The sequence below is a fragment of the Furipterus horrens genome, unplaced genomic scaffold, assembly GCF_987537825.1.
Source record: "Furipterus horrens unplaced genomic scaffold, mFurHor1.1.pri manual_scaffold_7, whole genome shotgun sequence".
In the NCBI taxonomy this organism is placed as follows: domain Eukaryota; kingdom Metazoa; phylum Chordata; class Mammalia; order Chiroptera; family Furipteridae; genus Furipterus; species Furipterus horrens.
Genome location: NW_028327177.1, coordinates 25,574,361 through 25,599,305, shown reverse-complemented (window position 1 = coordinate 25,599,305; position 24,945 = coordinate 25,574,361). Strand labels below are relative to the sequence as shown.

The following is a 24,945-nucleotide window of genomic DNA, read 5'->3' as shown; positions in this document are numbered from 1 at the left end:
TCCTGTCAACACTTTTTTAATGAACAAATGAAACACAAAATGGCGAAAGAAGCAGAAAAATATGGATGTTCCAAAATAAGAGAACTGTAAAAATTTCATATATAAAGACATGAGTGGAGTACACTTATATTGTAATAAGAATTGTACATAATTGGATAGCAAAACAGCCCATCTGGAATGCACTGGATCAATCTATCTTCCCAAATCTTTCCAAAATATGATTCTACATACCACAATGAAACATTTTTAGTAATTGCAATGTATCATAGAACTACCGGTTTTTATATTCCTAAATAAACTTAACTTTAACTACTATAGCAATGATTTAAATACATGTGCTGTTAAAAAATTGTAAACATACTCTAATTTTTTTTCTTTACCTGCAAGATAGTATTAAAAAGAAAATTCCACAACTTCTTGATTCCTTAAAAACTAAGAACCAAAATACTAAACATAATTTTAAAAAGTATGCAACCTAGAGGCCTGGAAAAGGGTACAGAATATCAAATATAACACACCAGTGTATAAAAATCCAGTATTTTGGTATTAAAAATTTTTCATCGCAATACAGTTCAGTTTATTGTTACTATAGATAAGCTTCATAGTAAGGCACATGTCATTACCTATGAAAAAAATTTGGATTCAAAACAAAGGAAATATGGACTGTAAATATGGAGTTTTTCTTTCATTCCGATGTCATTACAGATATTATCAATTTTAAATGTTGTTTTTGCAAGGCAATAGATAAATATCTTTGAATATATTACTTGAATATAGTTAAAATGTTTGATACTTTGATACTCTAATTAAAATATATGATACTTTAATGGGGAAACAGGCAATATCAAATCACGATGATCGACAAAAAACTAAATACAAGAAATATGATAACCTTTGAAAAATTACATTGTAGGGATAGCGGCTATGAACAAATCTTGGCCAAGTCATCTAACTTCTCGGAGCCTCATTCAGTCCATCGGTAACATTTCAATACCAGCTGCTGTCAAGCTCTTAGAGCTGTTGTGAGATTAAATGAGGTGATGATGTAAAAAGACATGGCAAACTACGAAGCACTAAACAAGTAAACAGTATTATCATAGACCTCATTTCCAATATTCTCTAACAAACAGGATATGGCCATTTCCTTTTGCATCCACTTGAGAACTCCCTGTTTGAATTAATTTGATAGTTGTCACATAAGTGGAGCAAACATTTATACAAAGGGAAAATCTCTAAATTTTAGCTTCCGGAAGTTTATAAAGTAGTATACTGTGAGTGGGGGGCCCCACTGCTTTCTGGGGCTCAGGCTATCTGTTGACACTTCCTTACAATAAAGAGGGGCAGACTGTGCAGAGACCTTGGCTCCGGGCCCTTCCTCAGTCTCCTCTGCAGAGACCTCCATCTCCCTCACCACCTGCTACCATGGGACATGCATAGTCCCATTAAAAGAACTACATCTTGCAACAGCATAAGAGAGTTGTAAGAGTATTAAGAAAACACACCTAAGCCGAATCACAGTACATTACTCAGCTTGGCACAAATTTGAAATGGTTCCATTACCCCCACCAGGTTCTCCATGACTTAGTCCACAAGCCCTAGAACCATATAAAAATAGTTCTAGACCAGCTTTTTCCAAACTATGTTCTGAAGAACACTAGTTAGTTAGATGTTAACAAATGAAAAACACATCTATGTTAAGTAAGTCTGGAATATGCAGGGAGAAATAAGTTTATGCACTGCAGAACTTCTCAGTCTTTGATGTACTGACTGAACATTGTAAAGAGGAATAGATTCCACAGCATTTCCCAAACTCATTTGACCACAGAATCTCTTTTTCCCATAAAATATCCAGAGGGGCTAATAGCTCTTAGAATACTCTTTGGAAAATGCTATTCTAGCTAATTCATCTGGTTTTAAACATCCCAGCATTACATCTGGCAACAGTTACCTTTTTTAATTTCTGAAGGAGCAGAACCATTTTGCTCACCAGGGCAATCCCCACGATAACCTCCTGGATTCCAGTCCATGAGTATCCTGCCCAGAGCAGCTAAGAACTGAATTTCCTTTACTATATACTGAGGAATTCAAAGAAGTTACTTTCAAATTAATGAGAATTATAATTTTTAGGAAATGTTTATATCCTTCCTCGAATACTAAAAATACAAAGATCTAACTCTAGGTCTTACGATCTAGTTCACAATTACTTTGAGATGGGAGCGCTGTATAACAATATCACTGCAATTAATACTATTAATAACAATAAGTAGTAGTAGTAATAGCAACAGAAGCAGTGGTGATGGTACTAAGCAGTTTTTTCTGCCTTAATCCTCCTGTCCACTCTGAATTTTGGACTCTCATTTTAAAGATAAGTACACTGAGGTTGAGAGAGGTTAATTGGCTTGCCAAGCGTCACACAAAGTAGTAAGGACAGAATCTCAAACTCATATCTGCACCTCCCCTCAAGCTCTTTATCATTACATACTGCCATCTTATATTTTAGTAACGAAACAAAAACATTTAGGTCACACTCTGCTTGTTAAAATGGAAAGTTACAGTGTATTCACATGAATCCAAATTGATTGACATTTGGTTTTGAGTTTCCTTTTGAACAAACTCATATTCCCTAAAGGAGATACTTTAAGGTTTTGTTTTGTTTTGAAGCAGAGAATAATAGATGGCTATTTACCAACGATAGGTTTAGATAAGGGAGGGGGTAGTTCAAAAATCTGCATCCAAGGTGAAGACATTATCTGTGGTTTCCGCCATCACTGCAAAACGCTGGTACTCTGAAACTCGTTTCTCAAAGAAATTTGTTTTCCCTTCTAAAGAAATGTTTTCCATAAAATCAAAGGGATTTTCTGCATGAAAAACCTGAAAGGAAAAAAAAAGGAAATGTTATTAGACATTCTGAGAAAACCAAATTATATTCCATAATAAAAGCAACAGAAAACGAACACAGAGCTCAGGTCTCATAGTTACCTACAGGATCACACTATTCCCTGAGGTCCTGAAGGTGCTCAAGGCTGACACAATTTCAGATGACTAAGATTTTCTACTAACATCCTTAAGAAACTATACTAGCATCTGGTATTCTAAGAAGTAGAAAAGAGGGAAAAAGATTATTTAAGGAAATGAAAGATTTAAAACCAAGCAACTAAAATGTTTTCATAGTTTCAGAAATTTAATAGGCCATTGATACTACAGGCATTTCTCACAGGTATTACCATTAGGTAGTCACCTATACGTGACATGACAAATTATTAAGTTACTGACAATGTAGTGTAGACCTAAGTATTTCTTAGTTCGTAAAAGAACAGATAATCACATCAATTAAGGGACCATGATGAAGTAAGACAGAGTAAATTCTATCCATAGTGACCCTCCCCAAAAAGTGGGACATATGGTGAAAAGAAGCTATTTCACTGTTTCTCAACTCAAGAAGCAGACTTGGAGATACAGCTTGAGACATTTTAAATAATTCATGAGAGGCAATAAAAGACTTTTTAAATTAGGAGTATTCCAGCAGAAATTACAAACACCACAGATAAAAATATATTCAAATAACTCAATTAAAAATGGGCAAAGAATCTGAGTAGACAAGTAGACATTTCTCCAAGGAAAATATACAAAAAGCCAATAAGCACATGGAAAAATGCTCAAAATCATTATCCACTAGGTAAACACAAATCGAGACCACAATAAGATACCACTTCACACACATTAGGAGCTATAATGGGGAAAAAAACAGATAACAAGCATTGGTGAGGATGTGGAGAAATTGGAACTCTCATATACTGCTGGTGTTGATGGAAAATAGTACTGTCACTTTAGAAAATGGACTGACAGTTCCTCTAAAGATTAAAAATAGAGTTAGTACATGAGCCAGCAAAAAAGTTCATTTTTTTTCCATAAGATGGCTCTACTAGTGCTTAGTTGTCTTTACCTTCATTCAAAACCATTTTGTTATATTGTATGGTGACATCTGTCATATCAGCAGGCATTTAAAAAAATACTTATAAAACTGGTGAATTTTTATGTAGCCATTTTAATATTGAAGACGGAAGACAATAAGTGACATTTTTGGCATATTATGTTTTATTATTTCAAAAAAGGTAAAAATGCAACAGAAATGGAAAGAGATTTGTGCAGTGTATGGAGAAGGTGCTGTGACTGATTGAATGTGTCAAAAGTGGTTTGCAAAGTTTCAGGCTGGAGATTTCTCGCTGGACAATGCTCCACAATTGGGTAGACCAATTGAAGTTGATAGCAATCAAATCAAGACATTAATTGAGAACAAACAGCATTATATACCATGTGGGAGATAGCTGACATACTCAAACTATCCAAATCAATAAAGTTATTGATGAAAATGAAAAATGTGTCTTTTATTTTATGGAAAAAATATAAATGAACATTTTGGCCAACCTTATATTCAAGAGAAATGAAAATATATGTCCACACAAAAACTTATACATGAATGTTCATAGCAGCATTATTCACAATAGCCAAAAAGTGGAAACCACTCAAATGTTTATCAACCCATAAATGGTTAAATAAAATTTGGTATAGCCATACAAAGGAATATTATTTGGGCATAAAGAGGAATAAAGTATTGATACATGCTGTAACGCATATGAACTGTGAATACATTATACCATGTAAAGAAGCCAAACACAAAAGACCATATGCCGTATGATTCCACTTATGTGAAATGGGGTATACAGAACAGGCAAACCTAAAGACACAGAAATTAGATTAGGGGCAGGGGAAAGATGTGACTGATTGTTAATGGGTACAGAGTTTCTCTGTGGGGTGATAAAAATAATGTTCTAAAATATTGTTGTGAATATTGCATAACTGTGAAAATGTACTGAATTGTACATTTATTAATACAATAAGTGCTCTGTGATTTATATCTTTATATCTGCGTGTGTGTGTGTGTGTGTGTGTGTGTGTGTGTGTGTGTAATTTAAAAAAAAAACTCATATGCTGGTATGGTTGAGTGGTGGAATTCTGCACAATTTTTCCTGTCAGAAATACTGTTAGGAGGGAGTGAAAAGAGCTATCACACACAGCAGGCTAAGGGGAAAGAGCACTAGGCCAATAGTTATAGATTCACTGGATTTTAAAACTGGTGACCTTCAAAAAAAATCTGATCCAAATCATTCATGTCATAGACAAGGTAACTAAGACCAAGCTAAATTAGGCTTTTTTTTTTTTTTTTTTTTTTGACACTTGAAAGTACTCAAATATTTACTAATTCTAAAATAAAAGTTGAAAATATCCATGTGGCTCCTAATTAGAATTCTGTATAAATGACAACCACTTGCTAATTTAAATAATCTCTTATTTTGCCAAAAACTGTTATTATAAGTATAGTTCTTCTTAGAGCTCCTTGAGCTCAAAGTTTAGTTTCTGTATTTTAAACTGTCTTGTTTTCTTAATATACTCATTCAAAGCTATAAATTTGCCTATTAGGATCTGTTTGGTTGGATTCTACAAGTTTTGATACACAGTAATCCTACTGTCGTTCAGTTTATATTTTCTATGAGTTTATATTTTTATTTTTAATCTCATTTTAAAGGATATCTCTTCAATTTCAAAGTAGATGGAACTTTTTGGCAATCTTTTATTATGAATTTCTCATTTTACTGCATTAAAATCTAAGAGGTCTGTATAATTTCTGCTCTTAGGAATTTATTGAGATATGTTGAAGGCCTTTGAAAAATGACGTTTTACACTATGTTTAGATTTTCTTCTGTATGAGGCATGTGGGGAAAACTAGACCCAGGGGCCACAGTTTTCCAATAAGCTGGAGAACATGGATGTGTGGGTACAAGTATATGGTTGTGGGATAAAGGATGGAGAGTTCACTTTAATTAAGGTTTAAGTAAGCAAATTAATTTTCCTACAACAAACATATTGGTATAGCTTAGGAACAGATACACATTTTTAATACACAGTTCACAAATTTAAGAGATCACATTAATACAATTATAATCTTGATTTCTCTCATTAATTACTGATAAACATAGAAAGGATCTTTCAACTAAAATAATAAAATATAAATAGTTTATCTTACAAAAACCTTTCCCTCACCTGACTTCCTTTAGTCTTTCTGTGGTTACCAGAATATAAACACATTACCAAGAAAGGTAATTATTACTTCAGAATCATGGATTCCATAAGACTTGTCATTAAATACAATTTAAACTTACATTTCCATGCTAAAAATCAAAATCTATAATTTTTAATTACCATGGTGTAGTACATAGTAAAGTTCTGTGAATGTTCCACTTATGCTGAACACTTAGTGTGCATTTACTATATGTCTGACACTGTTTTAAGTGCTTTAAGTTACCAACTCATCAATAATCCTTTGTGATCAGTATTATTATTATTATCTCCATTTTACGAATGAGGAAATTGAGATAGAGGTTAAGCTACATAGCTAGAAAGTGGTGGAACCAGGATTCAAACCCAGGGAGTCTGGCTGCAGCCTCTGTTTGTTAAGTCATGTGAAAAGCACATCTCTTTAAAAAACCCAGGTACATTATTGTTGATAAACAAAACGACAAAAATAACTTAAAGACAACTGAGTTGAAAGAGTCAAGTTATGACAGTTAATGTCTTCATAATAACCATTTCCTATTTAAAAGTATTAACCCCTAAAACACAACAAAGACATATAGAGATTTATATGAGGGTAAAACACATACATACATATTAAATTCAATTACTTAAAAATAATCCTATTTTTAAATAGATTCCTGCAATTATTACAAAGTAATTTATTGAGCTTATTCTACAATTTATCAGCCTCCTACTTCTGTTATAAATTTCATTTTAAGTTTCAAAAGATTTTGCAAAGCTATTCTGTTCATGCAAAACAAGGCTCTGTCATCGATATTTTAAAAGTAAACTAGTATGTTACAAATGCTTTCAGTTCAATTATAATATTTTAGTGGCCCTATTTGACAAATAACATTTTAGCTTAGTAGTAATACCTATAAAAAACCTTACTTTTGAGAATCCAAGTTCCACAAATAATCTGTCAGCTACAAACTCAATATACTGTTTCATCAAAACACAGTTCATTCCAATGAGGCCAACTGGCAAGGCTTCTGTTAAAAATTCCTGAGATAAAAACAAAAACAGAATAGAGTACAAAGACAGAACAAGAAATAAGTATGTATCTTCCAAATAAAAAAAGGGTTTTAGTTTTATTAATCTTCTAAGTCACTAATCTTGTCCAAGGAAAGCATACTAGGTTAAATTCTTTCAACGTGGCAAATAATGTCCATTTGTTTACAGATGTTTGGGGTATTAACTATTTACATTTTTTCACATTCTCAAGTAGCCAAAATAAATAGAAACTAATTATCAAATTACTGGTATTTTTTAAAGTAGCACAAGTAGGACTTGAATTCATATGTTTATCAATAGATAAAAAGGAGATATTTTGTTCTGAAATATCTAGAAAAAGATTCACCAAAGATGATCATTATGGAGACTGTGATTATGGAGGGTGTTGCAAAAAAGAGAAAACACAACTAACAAAGAAAATGAGAAAGAAATAGGATTGGATTCGAGGATTGGGAGATAAAGTGAACTCCAACTATATTGAAAGACAGTGGTAAAGTGTTAATAGAGGAAAAATAAAACTATTAATCATGTGGGTTTAGTTCTCAAAGTGATTAAAGATACCAGAATGTATTTATGCCTTTCCCCCCTCCAAATATGACAAGTGTGGCTGCTAGACTATGCCGTGTTAAATTTTTTTAGTTCCTTTTACTTTTAAACTAGTTCTTTCAAATGATAGAAACACATCCTAAGTGGAGCAGTCAGATCTTTCTAGTCATATATTGTTACATGCTAAAACTTAAGTTTTATTATTCACTAATTCATTCATTTATTCATCCTATAAGCATCTGGTACATGCTTCAAGCTAGACACCCTGTTAGGTTTTTGACAACACAAAACAAACAAGAAAACATCACTGCCCTCCAGTAGCTAACAATCTAAAAATATAAAGCTAAAATAATTAAAATAGTTTGTTATGGCATAAGATTTGACAGGTCAATGAGACAGAAAAACCAGTTCTTAAACAGTCTTTATATACGTAAAACCTTAATATCTAGTACTTACAAACCAAATTATAAAGTGACATAATAATTGAAATACACTATCTATTAGTACTGTCAGATTGACTATATAAAATTACTGGTATTTATTTTGACCTACAAAATGGCAGTTTCATTTGAGTCAACCTAATAATATAATGGTACCATCTTCAGAGAGAGATGTGCGAATCATATAAGCTTCCCTGCTTACCTGCTCGATTTCAACAGCATTAACAATGATCTCTCTAACCCTTTCTTCTGAAGGCTTATTTACTAAGTATTGAAACATAAGACAAGCAAAATCACAGTGAAGCCCCTGAAACAGAAGAAAAATACCATGTCAAAAAAACATCTAATAGCTGTTTTAACACAGAGGGTGTCAGGTATCATATAGAGTACGTTCTAGGAATGCAACCTCTGGAAAATAAAAGAAGAATTAAAAGGGCCAGGAACTACTTTTGTTAAAATCTCATTAAAATGCCAATTATAATAACCTGTAGTGAAAATATTTCAGTGCCAGCAAATCTTAGTTCATCAACTGAAAGAATTCATTAACAACAACAACAACAGAAATCTACAACCAAAAGAATTTTTGAAAGGAAAACAAAGAAGAGCCAAAATAAAAGTTTATTGATTTTTAATGTCTAAAAAATTAAGAAATGATTGGATGGAAGTTAGTGACCCTCAATGAGATAGGGAAAACAGAAGGAAGACTAAATCTTGGGATAAAGATGATGAGTTTGATTTCACCTTCCAAGAGAAACCATCTAATATGCACTTGGATACACAGGTCTGGAGCTCAGGAAAGAATATACAGGCTAAAGACAAAATTTTGGTTGCATGAGCATCTGGATGGTAGCCAATTCCAGGGGAATAAATTAGATCAGCCAGGAGGTCACGTACAGTAAAACAGAGAGGCAACAATGGGAACCTGGAGTACAATATTTAAGGATGAACAGAAGAGACTGAGGAGAAACAGTAAGAGGCAAGAGGAAAGCACAGGGTCTCCAGAGCAAGGGAAGAAATGACTTCTTATTTTCTTTGAATTACCAGGATCCTGTGTCACCATAAGTATTTTTCCATGGGACAGAAAAATAAGTGAACACTAAAAATGAATACAAATAAAACTAGAAGAATACTTCATTCCTTACTTCATCTCTGCTGATGAGTTCATTGGAAAAGGTGAGTCCAGGCATGAGACCTCTTTTCTTTAACCAGAATATAGCAGCAAAAGATCCCGAGAAGAAAATTCCTTCTACAGCAGCAAAGGCCACTACCCTTTCCCCTAGGAGACAATAAATAGTTTCATTTTCTGAAATATCATATACTGCAGATATATTTAAGCTATATATACACACACTTTTATATTTTTTTTATAACAATACCACAGCTATTCTGTCAAGAAATAAAATCAACAAGTTAATGCAATAGCCAAGGGTCTTCAGAGGGGGAACTGCTACCTCTACCTACTAGAGCAGAAAGGTACATCTACTTCAAATCTTATGTCATACACTGAACTCCTATAGGTCTTGGTATACAGACAAAGGAGAGCCTTTCATACTCAAAAAAAAAAAAAAAGAGGTTACTTATCTGTGCACCACATGTGCCTGTGAGTGCAGTAAGTGCATATGTGTGTGTGTTTCAAAGTGGAGAGTAGCAGATAGCTTTTATGACAAATATCTCTCTGCAGCTGGGAGAAGGGAGGTCGCTGAGGTTTATGTTTTAGAAATGTCTTAGGTTAGATGTAAATACTTCAAAAATCATTGCCCTGCATCTGCAATTAAAGAAAAACAGATACATCCAGCTGAAGATTATAAGTACATCTATCAGATAATATCCCATCACATAGGAAAAATACAGTCTTCTGCTAAACATGTAAGGCCCAATTTCTAATGTTACTTACTGTCAGGCAAGCACTTTGCAGAAGCCCATCTCCGAAAATGAAATGTTGCAGTCTATCTGCAACACTATCTTTAGGGGGTGATTATAGGTCTAAGCCGAAAGAAGACCATTCTCAAGCCCCTTATGCCACAACATTGCATGCTCAGGAGAAATATTTATATATGTCTGTCTAGGGAGAAAGGTTTGGTCTATATGACTGTGAAAGGCAGCCGAGTAATAGAACCAACTACAGACCCGTTTCACAGATGGCAGCATAGCTTGCGTCCCTGTACGTGTTGCGCCACCAAAAACACAATAACTGTGTCCTGATCTGAATCAATGGGAACTATAAAAGCACTTAGATCAGTGATTGTCAACCTTTTTCATGTCATGGCACATATAAACTAATTACTAAAATTCTGCAGCACACCAAAAAGTACAAATTTTACCAACCTGACAAAAAAAATAGGTATAATTTTGATTCGTTCACTCTGGACAGCTATTGCTGTGTTGGCTGTTGTTATTGTTTTATTTGACAATCTAAGAAAAAAGAGATCAGTGACCCTGACTAAAATAGCCAGGTAATGCATGATTTAAAATTTCTTGAAGCACACCAGTTGAAAATCGCTGTGCTTGATGATAAAAGACATAATAGAAATGCTAAAACTTGATGCAGAAACTAAATATTTATAACTTCCCAAACAAAGGTAATTATAATGTTTAATTTCAAAAAGAAGATGGCTAAGTTAAAATATTTCTGGCTGTCATTAAATAGTACTCTGATTTGTCCTTGTTCTTTTCTCTGATTATCATAAACAAATCATATCAGATAGAGCCATTATAGCAAATATTTATCTATTATTAATCCAAAACAACACAAAAACTTCTATGACATTTTCTTTTTATAGGCACAATTTAAACAGTCACTTTGAAAAAATAGGAGAAATAAAAATTAAATAAGTACTTGAGTACATACTATGTAGGAGGAATTACCAAGACTCTTTAGTGTAGTATATATTAAATATGCTAAAATTAAATCTTAAAATATAATAATAATCACTATGTTCTGCTAACTCTTTTGAATACAAAAATGGCTTTTAAGAATAGAGATACTTTTAAGATGGAGGGTTTTTTTTTAAGATTTTATTTATTTATTTTTAGAGAGAGGGAGAGAAATATCAATGTGTGGTTGCCTCTCACGTGCCCCCAACTGGGGACCTGGTCTGCAGCCCAGGCATGTGCCCTGACTGGGAATTGAACCCTCGACACTTTGGTTCACAGGCCAGCGCTCAATCCACTGAGCCACACCAGCCAGGGCTAAGATGGAGATTTATCATTAGTTTAATATATAGATTACTACTATATTTTAATTTTATTATTAATAAGATAATGGATAGTTATAATTGATACATATTTTATTGACATAAAGGTGATGCCATGTGGCCATTTATCTGTAAGTGAACGAGGCTATAATTTAATACATTGTGAGCAAGAAAAAATTTGTTATTTTAACTACTTTGTGCACTCATGTGAATGTTAAAGAATGAAAATCATAACATATATAGAAGGCTATTCTTCTTGGAAAGAAATGAAGAATTATAAGAGGTAAAGTTTACATATTTTCATGAACAAATGTGAACTAAAAAGATTTCTAAAACATTCCTTCTAAAAGCTGTAATGAATGTGAAGGCTCTTTAAAGATATTTTTAAAATTAAGCAGTATATCTCAGTTTTTAAAAAATAAGCAGATATACAATTAAGAATTTTTAGCTCTACATGAATTGAATCTACTTCCAACATATTAATTTTCAAAAACCTAATGCTTTTTTAAGGACTATTCTCAGGTTCTCCTGAGCTAAAAATTAGAAGTCTGAATGTGAGAAAAGAAGAGTTGCTCTACTGGGTCTCCCTAGGTGCAGAAGACTAGCAAAGCCCAAAGCCAGCTTCATCAACCTAAAGGCACTGATGGTGCAGGTGGCACAATTAGTTCATAAAACGGCACTTCCCCAGCTGGTTAACGGGAAGTGCAGGTGTTTGGTGAAGCGAGACTCCCTTTTCATGTTACTGTCTTTTAGCTCCTCTCTCAAAGAGGAGGGCCACCAATGTGTTCTTCACCTTTTTCTTGTCCCACCACCCATTCCACTCCCCCAGCATCATTTCAGACCATGTTCTCTCCTCTGAGACCCTGATTCAGAACCCTAAGTGGAGTCTGCCTTGAGAGTGAGCAACATGAAAATTTTAAATGGAGCCCCTGATGTCACACGGTGACACCACCCTCCTCTGTGTTCTCTATTTCCAGGCTGCTTTCTTTGGTAGCTTCATGAAATACATGCCTCTCATGAGCCTGTTCTTCATTTTTCCATCAGAGCCTATCAGCCTAAATATCTTCAATGCATACTGAACACCTTGGAATTTCCCTTTTTTTCTTTAAAGCCAATGTTCTTCAAAATGTGCCTCTCAAACCCCTTGTGTGAGCATCAACTAGGTATGAAATGCAGATTCCTCCACTTCACCTGGGCCTCCTACATCACTCAGTTTTTCCACAAATTCTCAGGTGACAGTTAAACACATTGAGAATCACTGCTTTTCTCACTCTCAAAATGAACTCAAGGCAATGCAGACATATCTGCTTCTTCCCTGACATACTGTAAGTTAGCCATACCTTACACAACATCTCTGGTTCTCAATGTGTGGTCCAGAAGTCGCTGGAAATTCACAGACTGAGGAGGTCTGTGGTATCAAAACTATTTTCATAATAATACTATGACACTATTTATTCTTTTTTTTTTTTTTTACTACCATTCTCTCATGAGGTATACTGGTGTTTTCCAGATGCTACATGGCACTTCCATAATAATCTGAAAAGTCTAGTAAAATACTCCTCCCTTTTCTAACTACATATTTGAATGAGGGTGAATTTTCTTTGTATAATTTAACTAAAACAACATTCTGAAACAAACTGGGTGTAGAAGTAGACATAATTCATCTGTCTTCTATTCAGTCAGACATTTAAAAGATTTACAAAAATTAAAAACTATGCCATTCTCCTCACTAATTTTTTTTGGAAAAGTGTTTTTTTTTTTCATAAATATATGTTAAAATCTATCAGGTTACTATCATTTAAAATGCATTAATAAATGTTTAAAGATTGTTTTAATTTATAATATGGAAATATCAATAACCCACAAAAAGAAAAACACTTTGGAATCCTCGATAATTTTTAGAGAACAAAGGAGTCCTGAAACCAAATATTTTGAGACCTGTTTCCCTACATTTTGAATAAACCCCAAAAGTAAGACCGCCAATTATAAAATAGATAAGAATGAGACAGATACTTAGAGCTATTCAAATGAATTATCTAAATATTTTAATTAAAATTTTAAAAGATTTACTGAGCAACTACTATGTATAAGATGCATTGTTAATCACTTCCTTAAAAAATGTTATTGGGCCCTGGCTAGTGTGGCTCAGTGGATTGAGTGCCGGAACCAAAGGGTCGCTAGTTTGATTCCCAGTCAGGGCACATGCCTGGGTTGTGGGCCAGGTGCTCAGTAGGGGGCGCACGAGAGGCAACCACACATCGATGTTTCTCTCCCTCTTTCTCCCTCCCTTCACCTATCTCTAAAAGTAAATAAATTTTTTTTAAAGCTATTGGATCTCAACTCATCCAGAAGGGTGAAAAATAAGCCTGTTCTTGCACTAACCTTTAGTTTTTCAGAAACTACATATTTGTTCTCTGAAAAATGTACAGATTTTGACTTGCTTTAAATTTCTAAAATAAACATTCCTGAAAGCAGATATAAACTGTGAATTGCTTTAAGACTCTCGTCAGATACTAAGTAACTGACTTATTTACCTGTTATTATACACTGACATCTTAATCTTTCAAGTTTCAGTTTATTAAACAGAACAGAGTTTTACATTATTTTATGGTTTCTCATCAATTATTAGAAAGAATGATCCTACTAAAGGTGCACATTGAGACTTTGAGATAGTCATAACAGCCAAATTTGATATACCGTATTTTTTGCTCCATAAGACACACTTTTTTTCCCCTCAAAAGTGGGGGTAAATGTGCATCTTATGGAGCAAATATTGCATCACAGACCATGATATGTACTACCTGACCTGTCAGTGGTGGCGACAGCTGTTAGAAGAGGAAGTGGTGGGCCCACGCGAAACCCCTGGGGACACTTAAAATGTCCCACTTTACTGCTGAATCTCAGGGTGTCTGGTCAGTTGCTGTCTGCCTCTGCCCAACATGCAGGACCTAGGAGAGTGCAGAGAGCTGCCTGACACTCCCAGCTACAACTGCTGACCTGTTGAATCAGCTGAGGCTAATAACGGGTATGAGGCACAGTGCCAGTTGCCAATTGTCTTTGACACTGGGTGAGGTCTGTGTCAGTAGGACTGCCTCCAGTGACCAACTACTATGTCTTAAGCTCTGCCAATCATGAGAGGCAGATGGGGGAGCTGAAGTAACATGTTCTTGGCTGGCTACTGGCTCCGTTAGATGCTACAGCTGTCTCGTCTGCCTCCATACTGTTCCCAGCGCACACCAGATTTCTGTGTGAGGAGGCCAGCAGTAACTGGGAGAGCAGCCCTAAATGCTGAAGTTTGTAGTATATAAAGGGAGTTATGGTGGGGTCACTATTCTAGTAGTAACACAGGCACTGAGGGGATTAAGGGGTGTCACTGGCTGTAACAGGCACTGGGGCTAGTCCGCCAGACCGTGTAACTAGGATAGTGATAGTCTCAGTGACTGTTAGAACTAGTGAACCTCTTAACTCCCTCAATGCCTGTTATTAAAGGCCCCCATAAATTCTGACACTAGCAATGATGAGTTCTTGGGATTCCCAGAAAACTAGAAGAGTACTTGAACCTTAAAGTCTCTCCTCATCTGTTAATGACAGTGATAATGGTTCTTAATACCACTGTTGACTGCTGTTCACTCTACATGGTTGAAATATTATTCTGTTATATTTTATTAAATATTTTAGTACACCATTTGGTTCAGATTTTTTTTTCTTGTTTTCCTCCTTTATACCTAGGTGTGTCTTATGGTCAGGTGTGTCTTATAATGCTAAAAATACGGTATATAAATTAAAGCTACATACCAAAAGTAGATTTTCTATCTGCTATCCATTGCAAGGCCCAATCTGCTTTTTTCTTAACATATGGCATGGTTTCAATTGCATTAAATAGAAATTCCCTGTCAAAAGAATTAATGGCAAAGTTACTCATTTGTTTCCTTAACTGGAATAAATTTTCATTGGCTAATCAGGGATAATAATTGCAACTCTATGGTCTACTATCAGATCTGTAATTTTTATGTATTTTGCATGAAATATAGACATTAAAGTAAAATTCAAATTAGTAGTTTGGATCTGATCTGATACAAAATTGACCAAACTCAAATATTCAATTGCAAAACAGAAAGTGCTCCACAGATTAACAGGTTCTATACAAGTTCTTTTTTTTTTTTAAACGGACACATTATTGATCAATAGAAAACATTATACTCCTAAACTCCATATTTGAATAATATTTCCCTAACATTTAGTTTTGGAATAAAGTCTGCTTTTAACATAACCAAATGATAGGATAAACCTTTGTAAATAAAATCCCAGCAGTGATACCTTTTCTTGGGATCTCTGATGTAAGTGTCTATTAGCAAACTGTACATCTCTGAGTGAACATTCTCAATGAGAATTTGAAAGCCATAAAAACAGCGAGCTTCTGGAACCTGCACCTCCTGACTAAATCGCTCCACCTATGAAAATAAAAGAAACAAATATATCCAATTCTGTGGGTTCTCATTAAACACTATATATCAGAATATAGACATCAGATTTATTGCTTAAAAATGGCCTGTCATGCCACAAACAGATCAGAAAGATCTTATGGATGATTTTAAACAGTATTGTTTATTCATCAACCCTCCACAATAAATTAGTTGCATAATGTATTCTTAAGAAATTAAAGTAATTGACCTGTTAGGTGGAGAAACTGACTATAGTGCCCAGTAAATTGTAGAACATCTAACAAAAAATAATTATTGTACTTTGTAGAACTGACCTTAAGTCTTTTTTTTCTGACAGTATATAGTAAATCTACATGATGAAAGTTCACATCTTTCTATTCTCTTTAACAAGAAAGTATGCCTCCTGGTCAGCCATCATACAAGTTTAAAAATGCAGAGCCAGAACCCAGAGCACTATTGCAGAGCTCCAGAAGGATTATTAAGGTGCAGGGTGAAAATCAAACTCATGTTTTTGCATTTTAAGTAATCTTGACTGGTACCATAGGCTTGATTTAATGATATTTTGCTGGTCAAACAACAGAAATGTACCATTTTCTCTGACACTTGGTCAGAAAAACATATTCATCTAGTTTATTTCCTAGACCTAAGTTTTTAGATTCAGTCTAATTATCTTACTGCCATTATCATAATTTAACTGCTAAATGGAAACAAAAGTTAAAAAAAAAAAAAAGATCTTACCAAATTTTCATTTACAATTCCATCACTGGCTGCAAAAAAGGCTAAGATGTGAGAAATAAAATACTTCTCATCTGATTTAAGCTTGTTCCAGTGAGGGAGATCCTTTGATAAGTCAACCTAAATAAAAAAGATTTTCAAAATTTTAATTTGAAGTTAAATTCTTCCCAAAATATTTGTAAAACTAACTTTTACCTCAGAGTTAAGGAGGGATATCTCATTAGCAGTAAAATGTTTAAGAGGGAGAAAATATTAACATCATTGCCACAGGTTGAATGCTTGCATTCACCCCCCAACCCTAATTCCTGTGTTGAAAACTACTTTCCAAGATGATGATGTTTGGAGGTGGAGCCTAGGGGGTGATTAGGTGATGGGAGTGGACACCCAGAGAACTCCACCACCCTTTCTGCCATGTGAAGGTACAGCAAGAAGACAGCTGTCTGTAAACCAGGAAGTGAGCCCTCTCAGGTAGCAAATCTGCTGGCACCGTGATCTTAGAACTCCCAGCCTCCAGAACTATTAGAAATAAATTTCTATTGTTCATAAACCATCCCGTCTAGGGTATTATTACAGCAGCCTGAACCAAGACAATTACAAAGGAACGCAATAAAATAAAAACATTATAAAAGAATCTGCCTTCTGTTTAATTGAGAAGCTGGCAAGATGTACTTTCAAAATATTACAATTAACATGATCTATGCTCACCACAAAAAAGAAATGGTAATTATGTGTCGGGATACAGGTGTTAGCTAATGCTATGGTGGTATCATTTTTTGCAATATATGTACTATATATAACTGTATCAAATTAATACGTTGTACACCTCACACTTACAATGTTATATGTCAATTATGTCAATAAAGCTGGAGGGAAAACATAATCTATTGAAACTGAAACAAATGAGGAAAGGGCAAAAGACAGAAGAGACTAGAAACTGGTCAAGAAGGAACTCAGGTGAATAAACTAATGATTTGCAGCAACCATTGCTTTAACATTTTAAATAGTATATAACAAATTATATAACACTATAGTGTTAGACACATAATTTGACACCTGTTAAGCAATTATAGCTGCTACTTTACTGCAGGTTAATATACTTTCATATTAAGAAGTATGTAATGTCAGGCAGTTAACCTGGGTTTTAAAGTAATTTATAGGTATGTCTCCCTCTAAGAATAGAAATGTTTTTAGAAAATGGTTATTAGAAGCAGTCCTTGGAATTAAAAGAGAGATGAACTCTAGAGTTTGGTGAAATCTACAATTCAAAAATAGTCTTTAAATATACCTTGTCGATACCACTTCATCTCCAGAAGATCTCTTAAGTATGTTTCACAGTAACCTCATAAACATTTGAAATATGTAATTCTCCTTTGTCCTTCTTTTAATTATTCTACAAAATCCTAATCTCTTTGACCATTCTAAAAAGGGCTGGTTCATCCTTTTAATCATTTGTGTTCTTTTCTAAAATCCTTCCCTTATTACTTTAGTCTTTCAGTGTTTACTGAACAACTACTATTCCCAAACTTAAGGGGTTTGCCACTTGGGGTGTTCTGATCAAGAATGAGAAGTGGCTGTCGTTAGGTATTCTTATTTACTTGCAGCAAGTAAAGGGGACAGAGGATTCATATCCAAAACACTGTCTCTTGAAAGGGTGGCTTAGTCATTGCTTATATACACTATCTGGTTAATTACACATTGATTTCTTCTTCTTTGCAGTTGGGTACACTTAATATTACAATATGTTCGCTCTTACATATTAATCTAATCTCTTCAAACACTCAGCTTTCAAAGGTCCTATTAATTTTGTTTATACTACATTAGTTATTTTCCATACCCAATGTAAACCCTTCTGGCTTTATCTTATTTGAGTAAATTCTCTAAATATTGATTCCAAACTACTAGTTATCAGAATCCCCTAGGTAGCTTTAAAAAACAAAAACAAAAACAAACCCCAGAAATTTGTCTTTTGAATCAAGGTTCCTAATGATTAGCCATACTTAGGAATAAAGCTAAACCACTGATAAAAACAATAAGGTCTAAAGTCAATAAATTATAACTGACAAATCTGTTTAAATTAAAAATAATACTTATTTGAATCTTCCTATAAGCTGCCTACAAAATATGTATATTATGGGGGGGGCAAAATAGATTTACAGTTGTTCACATGGAAAATAATACAATAATTAATAAATAATAATACAGGAATAAACCCTGTTTCATAGACTCACAACTGCAAATGTATTTTTGTCCTACCTTGCATATTTTTTCAAATTAGTATTTCTTAGTCATGATACAACATATATTACATTTGCTAAAAGATGCATATAATTTCCAAAAGAATTCCAAGAAACCGAAGCATCACAAGTACTTTTTTAACATGATAAATGAAAAAGCCACCTGTATACTCCCTTTGTTCTCATAACTCTAATAAAAACCTTTCTAAAAGCCACAGACAGTTAGTGATAATCAGGTGTGCCAAGCACTATGACCCAATTTGAAAATGCTGGGATTTTGTTTCGTTTTGCTCTATATGTTAAATACAACAAAGATGTTAACAATATAACAATACGATATAACAAAGTTGGGTAAGTGGGTAAAATTCGTAACAGAAGTTTCAAAAATTGGTGCTTCTGATTTCTAGTGCAAGTTTCCCCCATTCTGGGTAAAATAATAGCTTCTGAGTGCCAAGTAACATTCTAAATATGGCATTAATCTTATTAACAAGATTTATCTCATTAATCCTCACAACAGCCCAATGTACCAGCTACTGTTAGCTCAATATACCAATTAGATTACATGGAGAGGTTAAGCAACTTCTGCAATTCCAGTTAGTAAGTGGGAGACCCAGGATTTGTGCAGCTAGCTCCACAGCCTGTATTCTTAACAGCATGCATTTACGTGTATAGAATCAACCTCAAGAAAAAAATACACATATAGGCCCAAACATACCTACCCAAATAGATAAACAGATTCAAACATACACAGTGTGCAAGAGTGCTATGCAGGTATTATCCATCATATTCAAAGATGAAGACAATGGCTATGGGTGTGTTCAGTTAGACTACAGGACAGCCACTTACGTGACCAAATGTCCTTACCAAACCAGCCAGTATTTTCTAATTTGTTGAGTTCAGGTCATTTCCTAGGTGGAAAATGCCACACTAATAGAAATAATTTTACAGACGTCCTGTCTGTTGGGGCAGCTGTGCCAGGTCTGACGTGGCTGAGGGCAGAGCCAGACTGGGAGGAGCACTGTGAATTCAGCTGGCAGCTCAGAAGTAAGTGCACTGTCCGGCAGTCACACTCTTCATGTGACAGCTCCTTCTGTTCAATCTCAATTGAAAGCAGGGTTGCTAAGGCTTCCACTGCCATTGTATGTCTGTAGCTGCAATTGTCCTTATTCTGCTGACCATAAATAAAGAGTTGTTTCATTTAGTCACAGCAAACAAGTCTGTTTAAAAATAGAAAATGTCCTAAAATATATTGGAAACAAAAATCTGGCGGACTGAGATGCCATTTTTTGTGGCAGGGAACATATTTATGGACATTAGTCTAAATACCAAACATTGGCAAACACTGTATTTAATCTCAGTAATTTCAAACATTATCTTATACAAGTGATCTTATTCAACGCATATAAGTTAAAATTCTTTAATGTCCTGTAACAGAAAATGTGAACCCTGCACTACAGAACATGATTGCTGATGAAGGTGATACCACTTACCTCTTCTGCTGTCCAGAAGGATGCCTGTGCCTGTTTATACATTTTCCAAATATCAGGATACTGGATAGGAAAAATGACAAACCGACGAGAGCTCTTCCTTAGGAGTGGTTCTTCATTTGACTCTGCTTCATTTTCGTTGGTAACTGAAGACAGCCTCTTTGAAAATTAAAGTACAAACACCCATCTTGTGTAGACATTTCCTCTTTAGTTTTAGCTAAACCCACACCTGGGGGTGGTTAGGGAAACAGCATAGGTCTGGGAGCCAGTCTGCTTGAATCCTTATTCTCATCTGGTAGCTGGTTAATAGTGTTTGGTTAGTTGACTAACTTCTCTGAGCCTCAGTTTCCAAGTCAATAAAATTATACCTACCTCATAGGTGCCCATCAAATTAATTTCAGTGATTAAAAGTGCCTTAAACAGAAACTGGCGCATAATAAGCACTGAACAAATTATTGTCATTAATGCTACTTTGAAGATAAGCACAAAATTTAACCCATAAATGTCACAGTGGGGAAATATATAAGTTTATGAATAAAAAGTCCCCTTTGTTCCTCTCTCAGAGACAGGATGCTGGCACAAATAAGCTACTGTAAAAACCATTTTTTTCTTTTTAGTTTAATGCTTTTTTTTCTACTCTTAACTGAAATATAATAATACTTATTTGAACTCTGTACCAACAGAGCCTTTGTTTGTCTGAAGCTGACCATATACCAATTTGTTATTGTATTTACATGTTAATATTACTGCACATGGTCTCGCTGTGGATGGTCTCTAAACTTTGTGGAATAAAGTGAAAAACACATACCTACATACATACTGCGTGGAAACATGATGGCACTCTCACAGAGGAAAGTGCCATTTTTTTAATAGTTAGCAAAAGCATCAGAAGAGTTGTGTGTGCATGAGAATGAGTATATATAAAGTATATACAAATAGACTAAAACATATAAATCAAGATTATCCGGATTCATTTCATTGTGTTCCTGCCTCCTTACCATTGCCTCCACCAATCCTCATGCTAACAGGGATGAGGCTAAGAGGCAAGGCCAGATGAGAGAGAGGCCCACAGCCAGAGCCTGAGGTCACACAAACACCTGTGGGGCTTACACATTTCACACATGCTGACTGTCTTCTTTGGTAACTACTTATATTGAAGGCGTGAGCCTCCCCAGCTATAGCACTTAAGCCCCAGAAGGTAGAAACTAGTTTTCATTTTTTGTGATGTTCCCGTGTCAAGCGTAACATCAATACGCATTAGCTAAGCAAGTAAATGGGCCGCTAATTTTTTTTTTTTTTTTAATCCTGGGCTCAGATTACTGGTTGCTGTAAGAATTTTTTAATTTAACATAAGGCCAAAATAAAAGTTTAATTTGAATGAACTCCCCCCACTAACACAAGCCACAACAAGAATAAAAAGTTGCAAACACAAGTTTTTAAAAAGTCAATTCAGTCAATAAAAGATAATGGGTTCAGTTTCAAGGTATCCAGTCGATAGCCGGATATAATACTATAGTAGTCAGAGGCCATATCTCTGCTCCCTCCCTGAAGATGCCATTAGAGTCACCAAGGGGAGGGTTGTGATTATCCAGGGACATCATATAGAGTAGCAGTAGCATGACTGAGGACGAAGCCTAGAGAGAAAGGGCAGATGGAAGAGCAGGGGCCAGCTGAGATTAAAGCTGACTCAAGTGGATGTAAAGCAAAGGCAGAAGTGATCTGATTGGGCTGAAGTATAGGGTCAACAGAGGAGACAGCAAGGAACTTGGAACAGGATTCACACTCTGGATATCAAACTAAGAGGTTAAGAATTGTGTGGGCCAAAGATTTTCAAATGTCTGGGGGGTTGGGAGGCTCATATTCTAATTCTCCACACTTGCTCCCAACCTCCAGGTGCTGGCATTCATTGTGCGGCACAATTTAGAAATCATTTCTATGGATAGTCATGGAAAGTTCCTGAATAGCAATGAACATGGACAGGGATGGCATTAGCAAGATTAATCCATGAATTAGAAAAGAGGGGGGAAAAAATCCCCTAGATTTTGGTAGTAACTATTGTGTCAAGTTAGAGGTGCAAATGAGAACCTGAATTAAGATATGACAGCATGAAAAAGCTGCTTGAACAGGACTTTGCCAGTCTGAGGAGTTGGGCATTTTTTGGTGGGAACTGAGACCCTTTGGGGCATTTTTATGCGGAGGGAGTGACACAGAGGCACTGGTTTAATGATGGATTAATTTGGCAGTGGTCAACAGGATAGGGGAGCAGGTTAAGGCTACATACAGGTAGAGAGACAACTAAATTGTTGCAACAGCACAGGTGTGAAGTGATGAGAATCTGAAATAAAGTTTCACAGAGGCATTTCTTGGAAACATTCAACGGTCTCTCTAGTTTCTACCTGCCTCAGTTTCTGGTGACCTGGTCCCCAAAGGGACCTGGACATGCTAGTGCACCCATTTAAGTCCAGATTCTCCAGCTAGTGCTCACCAGGCCCTGACCGAGAATGGCATTCTACTAGGCCCCTTCTTTCCATCCACCCAAACTCTCCACAACGTTCATTTGCCTTCGCCTCTCTTCTACTCTTCAGGTGCAGCAGAATATTTGGATATTGTCACAGTCAGTCATACACTAGTTGTAGGTATCATTTTCATTTTCATTCTTCTATTCCCATCAAATCTGAGAAATCAGATGGAATATCAGCCCAGGAGCAAGAACTTGAGTTTAAGCCTTGTTCTACTACTGAGTTGGGTGGTCCTGGGCACATCACTTAATCTGCTCTGGCCTGAACTTTTTTACTTTGAAAACAGAGACTATCTGTTAGATTAATGATAGTTAGCTTTGAGAAATTAATGAAAGCTATGGACCCCTTCCTTAGGAGATTCACATCTACACATGAAAAATCTTCAAACTTCAGGAGATTTACAAACCTCCTTCAAAGTCCATTTATAAACCCTTTAAGGCATGAGCAACAGCATGGCCTGAAGTGCTTGTTAAAAATGCAGTCCCAGACCCATCTCAAGAAATTTTGATTCACTATCAGAGTTGATTACTGGGTGTAGACCCAGTAATTTATGTTTTTTACAAAGTACTCCAGGTGATTCTGATGCAGGTGGCCCATGATGCACCATCAAATCCAGAGAAACAAAGTATTTAAGGCATCCCTGCATCTCAAGTTTAAAACTTTCAGAACAGATGCTCACTAAAATTCATTCTAGAAATAAAGTTCCACCTCTGTCTTCGTGGGTGGCTATCACTGAGATAGGGATAATAAATAAAAGCTAAGTTCCAGGTCTTAAGCCTTAATGACAGCTGGTGCCTATTACCACAAAAGGAAAAATCTGAGTTGTTTCATTGAAGTGGAGAAATCAGTACTAAATGTCTTCTTTGTTTCAAAACGGGAAGGAAAAGTTTGAGGGATATTTAGAAATTGTTAATTGTTACTAAATGTTTACAAAATCAAAATAAAATCGCATATCTGGAATCCACAACTTTCTGAAGAAATGTAGGGCTAAGCAAGTCTCTGTGAGCTGAAACTCTAGAAAGTCAAAGAAACCATACACAGCTTCAGGTTCAAAGGAAACACAAATGGTTTACAGTACTTGCAAAATAAACAGGGTATGAAAATTATGAAGCAACAATTTGAACTACTTACTCTACAACACTCCAGTCTAATAAATCCCGGTTTCTTTACTGTTATGTACTTTTATTCATAGAGAAGCAGAGAGGATGAACATGCTTAGGTTTTATGAAGCATCCACAAGTTACATAGTACTTTGCATAAAGCATTTTACTTAATCCTCTGTGAGAGTTGTATCACTTCGACTGTATAAATGAAGTGACACCCCAAAGAGTCACAACTAGTTACGTCACCTGGTATGGGCAAAACTGGCCTCTTGAACTGATTGTTTTGATTATTATGAATATTTCCGGTCGCCCTTCTACCGATGTCTCCATCCCACCTCCCTGGGTCAATGTCCACAGTCGTCCTCCTGTTCCTTTGAACCACCCTAGAGGTGGAAAGCTTTCCTCCAGTAAATCCACCGGCCCTCGTTCCTTGCCTCAGTTTCCCCGGCCAGGGCTCCAGAAAAGGGAAGGATGGGAGGAGAATAAAAGAAAGGGTGCGCCTCGCCCTGGCCTGAAGCCTCATAGCGTTGCCCTTGACGGGCACCGGTACAGAGCAGTGGAGCAGAAACCCGGCTCTCACCGCACCCGTCCCCGGAGACGGCCTCTTGGGTGCTTGAAAAGACGAAACCAGGCTCTGGCCAGGGCTCCAGGCCGGGCCTACATGGGGTTTCCAACGGCAAGGGGGAAGTTTTCCTGCAGCGGTCCGGCACCTTGCAAGTCCCCGCTGCAACCTGCAATCTAGAAGCCAGGCTGACTGTGGGACCAGAGAAAAAGCGGCAACAACGTTACCTCATCCAGCTCTGGCCTGGCCTCTTCCGGCCCCTCGGAGTCGCCCATCGCGCAGACTCCGCCAGAGCTACTGGAGCTCTGGGAACCGAGCGCAGCAGGACACCTCCAACTAAGACTGGACCCAGGTGGCCAGTAGGGCTGCGGAGTACGCCCGCCCCCAGCGGCAGAGACCCCTCCCACGCCGGCCGGCCCCGCCTCGCTCCACTGCACCTCCCCTGCTTTCTCGTTGCGTAGGCCTGGTCCTGCCATCACTGCCTCAAGGACCCGCCTACTCCTGTTGGCCACGCCCACTCTATGGCCCTAGGCACCG

General features: G+C 36.1%; 1 protein-coding gene across 2 annotated transcripts; it reads right to left on the bottom strand.

Annotated features, from left to right (window-relative positions):
* Positions 1-24,886, bottom strand: RRM2B (ribonucleotide reductase regulatory TP53 inducible subunit M2B). Of its 2 annotated transcripts, XM_090283484.1 has the most exons (9): positions 24,636-24,886; positions 20,228-20,383; positions 16,507-16,623; positions 15,644-15,777; positions 15,122-15,216; positions 9,275-9,408; positions 8,335-8,439; positions 7,024-7,137; positions 1-2,871 (listed from the first exon to the last, which is right to left on the bottom strand). In XM_090283484.1, exons 1-9 carry the CDS (start codon positions 24,882-24,884, stop codon positions 2,719-2,721), a joined length of 1,257 nt encoding a protein of 418 aa, XP_090139610.1. In that variant the 5' UTR covers positions 24,885-24,886; the 3' UTR covers positions 1-2,718. The 2 variants fall into 2 exon arrangements, with proteins under 2 accessions (XP_090139610.1, XP_090139611.1); XM_090283485.1 differs by lacking the exon at positions 8,335-8,439.
* Between the last annotated feature and the right edge of the window lie 59 nt (positions 24,887-24,945).

What these genes read in the sequence shown, in the direction of transcription:
- RRM2B (XM_090283484.1), bottom strand. Translation starts at nt 24,884, where the DNA reads ATGGCAGGACCAGGCCTACGCAACGAGAAAGCAGGGGAGGTGCAGTGG. An exon ending in ATGCTGTTGAAATCGAGCAG is followed by an intron (nt 7,138 to 8,334) that starts GTAAGCAGGGAA and finishes TTTTTATCTCAG; the next exon opens with GAATTTTTAACAGAAGCCTT. An exon ending in TGGAACTTGGATTCTCAAAA is followed by an intron (nt 2,872 to 7,023) that starts GTAAGGTTTTTT and finishes TTTTCCTTTCAG; the next exon opens with GTTTTTCATGCAGAAAATCC.